Source organism: Narcine bancroftii, chromosome 12 (genome assembly GCF_036971445.1).
Source record: "Narcine bancroftii isolate sNarBan1 chromosome 12, sNarBan1.hap1, whole genome shotgun sequence".
In the NCBI taxonomy this organism is placed as follows: domain Eukaryota; kingdom Metazoa; phylum Chordata; class Chondrichthyes; order Torpediniformes; family Narcinidae; genus Narcine; species Narcine bancroftii.
This window is the reverse complement of record NC_091480.1, coordinates 63,574,512-63,578,287: the sequence shown is the minus strand read 5'-3', so window position 1 is coordinate 63,578,287 and position 3,776 is coordinate 63,574,512. Positions and strand designations below refer to the sequence as shown.

General features: G+C 44.3%; 1 protein-coding gene across 4 annotated transcripts in view; it reads right to left on the bottom strand.

Annotated features, from left to right (window-relative positions):
• The window catches only part of LOC138747338 (pleckstrin homology domain-containing family A member 3-like), a 42,569-nt gene that overhangs the window by 6,513 nt on the left and 32,280 nt on the right, over positions 1–3,776 (bottom strand). For all 4 annotated transcript variants that reach the window (XR_011347431.1, XM_069906448.1, XM_069906449.1 and 1 more), the window contains exons 6-7: positions 3,413–3,456; positions 157–311 (exon numbers count right to left, since the gene is read on the bottom strand). Coding sequence is in view for 3 of the 4 variants with exons in the window: in XM_069906448.1 (XP_069762549.1) it covers positions 157–311; positions 3,413–3,456 (199 nt within the window). In the remaining variant the exon portion in view is untranslated. The remainder of the gene's footprint in view (positions 1–156; positions 312–3,412; positions 3,457–3,776) is intronic.

Below are 3,776 nucleotides of genomic sequence, written 5' to 3'. Positions count from 1 at the left end.
GCACCAAAGAAATATGTAATAGAATCTAAAGTTTGTTCAATGGTCTTGCAAACCATCTTTCTCCTGCTTTCTTCACTGGTCCAAAGACAAAAGAGTCTATTTCTGATTGCAGCAAGCAGTGTCTCACCTGAAGATGCACTTAGCAACAGTACTTACCCATTGGTTGCACTGTGCGGCTATTGTCTGGGGTCTTGACATCCACCGGAGCTCTCATCCATCTGCTGGCTCGATATGCAGCCATTTCTTCCAGATTCCTCATGACTGTGATGGAACCCTTCTGAGGCTGGGCTGGGGTGTTCACTTCTGCACTCCTGCAGCCAAACAATGGAGAGTCATCAAGGCAGACACGAAGCTACATATCCACGGCTGCAATGCCAGCTTAAGCACCACTCTGCATTAGTGACAAACAATTCTTTTGTTTACAAGAACTACTTCTGCTGTACATTGAAGTCCAAAAATCCAGATCACCTGAGAATCGGGACTCTCAACCTTTTTAAATTTAGCGGCTTTTGTGTGCGTGCATGCGTAAGCGCCACAGATGCACAGCGGCAACAGCGACCCCGTTTAACACAGATCGTCAAAATATTATGAGCCCAAAGGACCCCAAAACCCAGCAGCAATAGATATTCACCAAGACAAATGGTTACTTAAACAAAAGTTGCTTTTAATCATCTTTAAACATGAAAACAGAATCGCACTTTAACTAAACTAACCTAACTTAACCCCCTTCTAATTCTAAGCGCACATGTATGCAAGTTCAGAAAAGTTCTTTGATTCACAGTCCAATCTCACTTCTCATTCCTCCAAGTTCACTGGTTGCAGACAATTCTTATACTGTGCACAGAATTTAACATTTATAAAGTTCATCAGGCTTTGGTGCTTGAAAGGTAAATGGTTACTGCTCAGGAAGGTTAGTGTTGGTTTTCAGAGAGAGATTTGTTGTTCCAGGACATCCACAACTGATTCCTTTTTAATCAGCCACTCCAGTGTCTTGCTGATGAAACTTGCCCCCTCAGGGTGTAATGATATGATTGTATGTACTACAGGCATAGGGTGGCCCGCCCTCCTGATGACATCCTCTCCTAGACTCCTCCCTGGACTCCTCCTCTGTGACCCAGGCCATAAAGGTCGAGTCTCCTCTTCCTCTCCTTATTTCCCTAGCTTGGACCCGGGCCAGCAGTCTCGTGTGTAATAAAGCCTATCGTTCCCCTCAGTCTTTGTCTCTGTGATTTTTGGAGCAACTGGTAGCATCCAACACAGGGTTCTCCAGATGATAACTTCTTTCTTTCAGGTCACCACAGAGTGCCTTTTTGTTTCTCTTATTCAAGTGAAACATTAAACAGCCAGTCCTCCCCACTTGCATGAACACAAGGGCTTTGACCAGGTCATCTTCCAAATGGGACTTTCCACAAGCTTGCCAGCTTGTCCTGTTCCAGTCCCAGCTTCTGTTGCTAGCTGCAACACTGTAGAAGTAATCTGTGGGTGTGTGTGTCTCTCCCTGAGAGAAAGCCTGTTTGACTCTCTCTCAGCTTGCAAAACCACATGACCCTCTTAGAACAAGTTCTCTTCCAGACAATCTGCAGCTCCAATAAGATCTTTGATTAGTTGTCTTTTGTAAACAACAACCCATTAGTGAAGTCTCTTGAGCACTCTCCAAAGCTCTTGCAAAAGCTGAGGTCCCGATATGTCTAGCATTAGCAGAGCTCCAGTATTTCAAATAAAATCTGTTTTAAAGTGTTTGTAACCTACTCTAACAAACCTTTCCCAATTTATCTCCCAAAAACATATCTACACTGTCACAGTATCACAAAGAAATTCATTTGTATACTGTCATTTTCTTTTACAATGTTAATTCTTTAACAATTTCATTCATTACACCCTCCTTTATTGTCGTAAAAAAAATTGTTTACATTTTTGTCGTGTTGACTTTATTTTTCTTTAAAACTGCTCGTTTTGATAAATGAAACATGCTGTATTTATTAATGAATAAATTGTCAAAATGTACCTATTCAACTCTTCTTTACTACTCCTTAAATTTGTATTTTAAAAGTACTCCCTGAGAATAGAGCTCGAGCAGTCCGGATTTTCGGACTTCCATTGCAGAGCTTGCAGTTGGGCCAAACCACAGGATTTGGAAAATTGACCATCATGCGTTAATTCAATGTTCCTGCTGTGAAATACAGTGTGGGTGTTGCTGGCAAGGCCAGTGTAGCGACCACTATCCATAAAAAAGCTGCTCAGAGGCTAAGTGGACTCTTTACTTTGATGTGTTCGAGGAATTCTCGATGAAGTCCAGATGAGTTTTAAAAATGGTTTATTAGTCAACACAAAAGGACTCATAATGTCCGTGATAACGATCAATCTCCTCGGTAACAGTCAACAGAAAATATCAGAGCCTCAGTCACCCGCCGTCTCTTCCGCCATTGCAGTCAATGAGAGCTAACCAACTGCCAACCTCCCAAAACCCCCACGCATTCGCCAACTCCCAGTGCTCGTGCACTGGAACAAACAGAACTCGCGCAGCCTTGGGACCCTGCTGACAGCCTAACCGATAATGGTAAACAACGAGCCTTTGGCTCTTACAGCCAGCATTTATTGCCCATCCCTCATCGCTCTGGAGAAGACTGCCACCTTGAACTTTTGCCGCTCCTCTGATGAAGGTAACCATACATAGTGCAGCTGTGGAGGGAGTTCCAGGAGTTAGACTCAGTGATGGAGAACAAGCAGCATGTGCATCTCCCAGTCAGGAAGGCAAGAGGGATGGATGGGTACCTGCAGATTGCAGAGTTCCTTGGGCTTGATATTTCTGGGTTGTAGAGATTGCGAGTTTGGGGATGCTGTTGAAGAAGCCGAGACGAGTAACTGCGGTGCAATTTGTGGGTGGCCATGGTCCGCCAGTGCAGAGAATCCACATTTAGGATGGGGGGGTGGGGGTAGGTACCAAGTGGTCCACTTGCTCCCGGATTGTTGCTACAACCACTCTAATCCAGGCAAGTGGAAACTGGTGTCAGCTTCATCTCAACAATGCCAATATTGACTGCAGCCTTCAAGAGGCAAGCATTGCCCCTTATCAAGTTGCTCCGTAACCCCTCCACGTGCCTTCTGACCAGATATTTACTTCAAAATCATGAGTGTGCAGGCAAATACAATAGCTAGTCGATGAAACAGCCAGTTAATATGGAGATTTTGGGGCAAATATTAGTGCAAAACAGTGGGGTTGACGGGAAACGACCCTGCTCCCCTCCCTGGGGAAAGCCCACGCAGTCACAGGGAGAGAACGTACAAACTCCTCATAGATAGTGATAAATTCAAACTGGTACAGCACTGCGCTGACCGCTATGCCCAGTTAATTTAACACAGGAGAGGGTTGACAACACATTTGAAATGAAACACAGGCATGCAGAGCACCTACCTGTCGGCTGCAACAACACCACTGTGGCTTACAGAACGTTTAACCTATAGTGTTAAAACAAAGGGGGAAAAAAACAAACAAACACAAGTTAACCTCTCATGCTGAAAAGCAGAACTCTTTCCACTACAATGAAAATTTGGAGGAACCCTATGCAAAATTCTGGGGTTTAATCCACCCTCTTGTCACACTGCAGGTATATTTTTAGGTCAGACCGGCGAGAAATTTACTTTTGTCCAATTCAACACCCTCAACCAGAACAGAGCCTCGGTTAACTAAAATATAACCTGTAGGTGCAATCCTACACTTAGAATGTTGTTCTGACCTCTCCATCTACCCCACTCCCAAAGCTCAGTGAGAAAGCAAT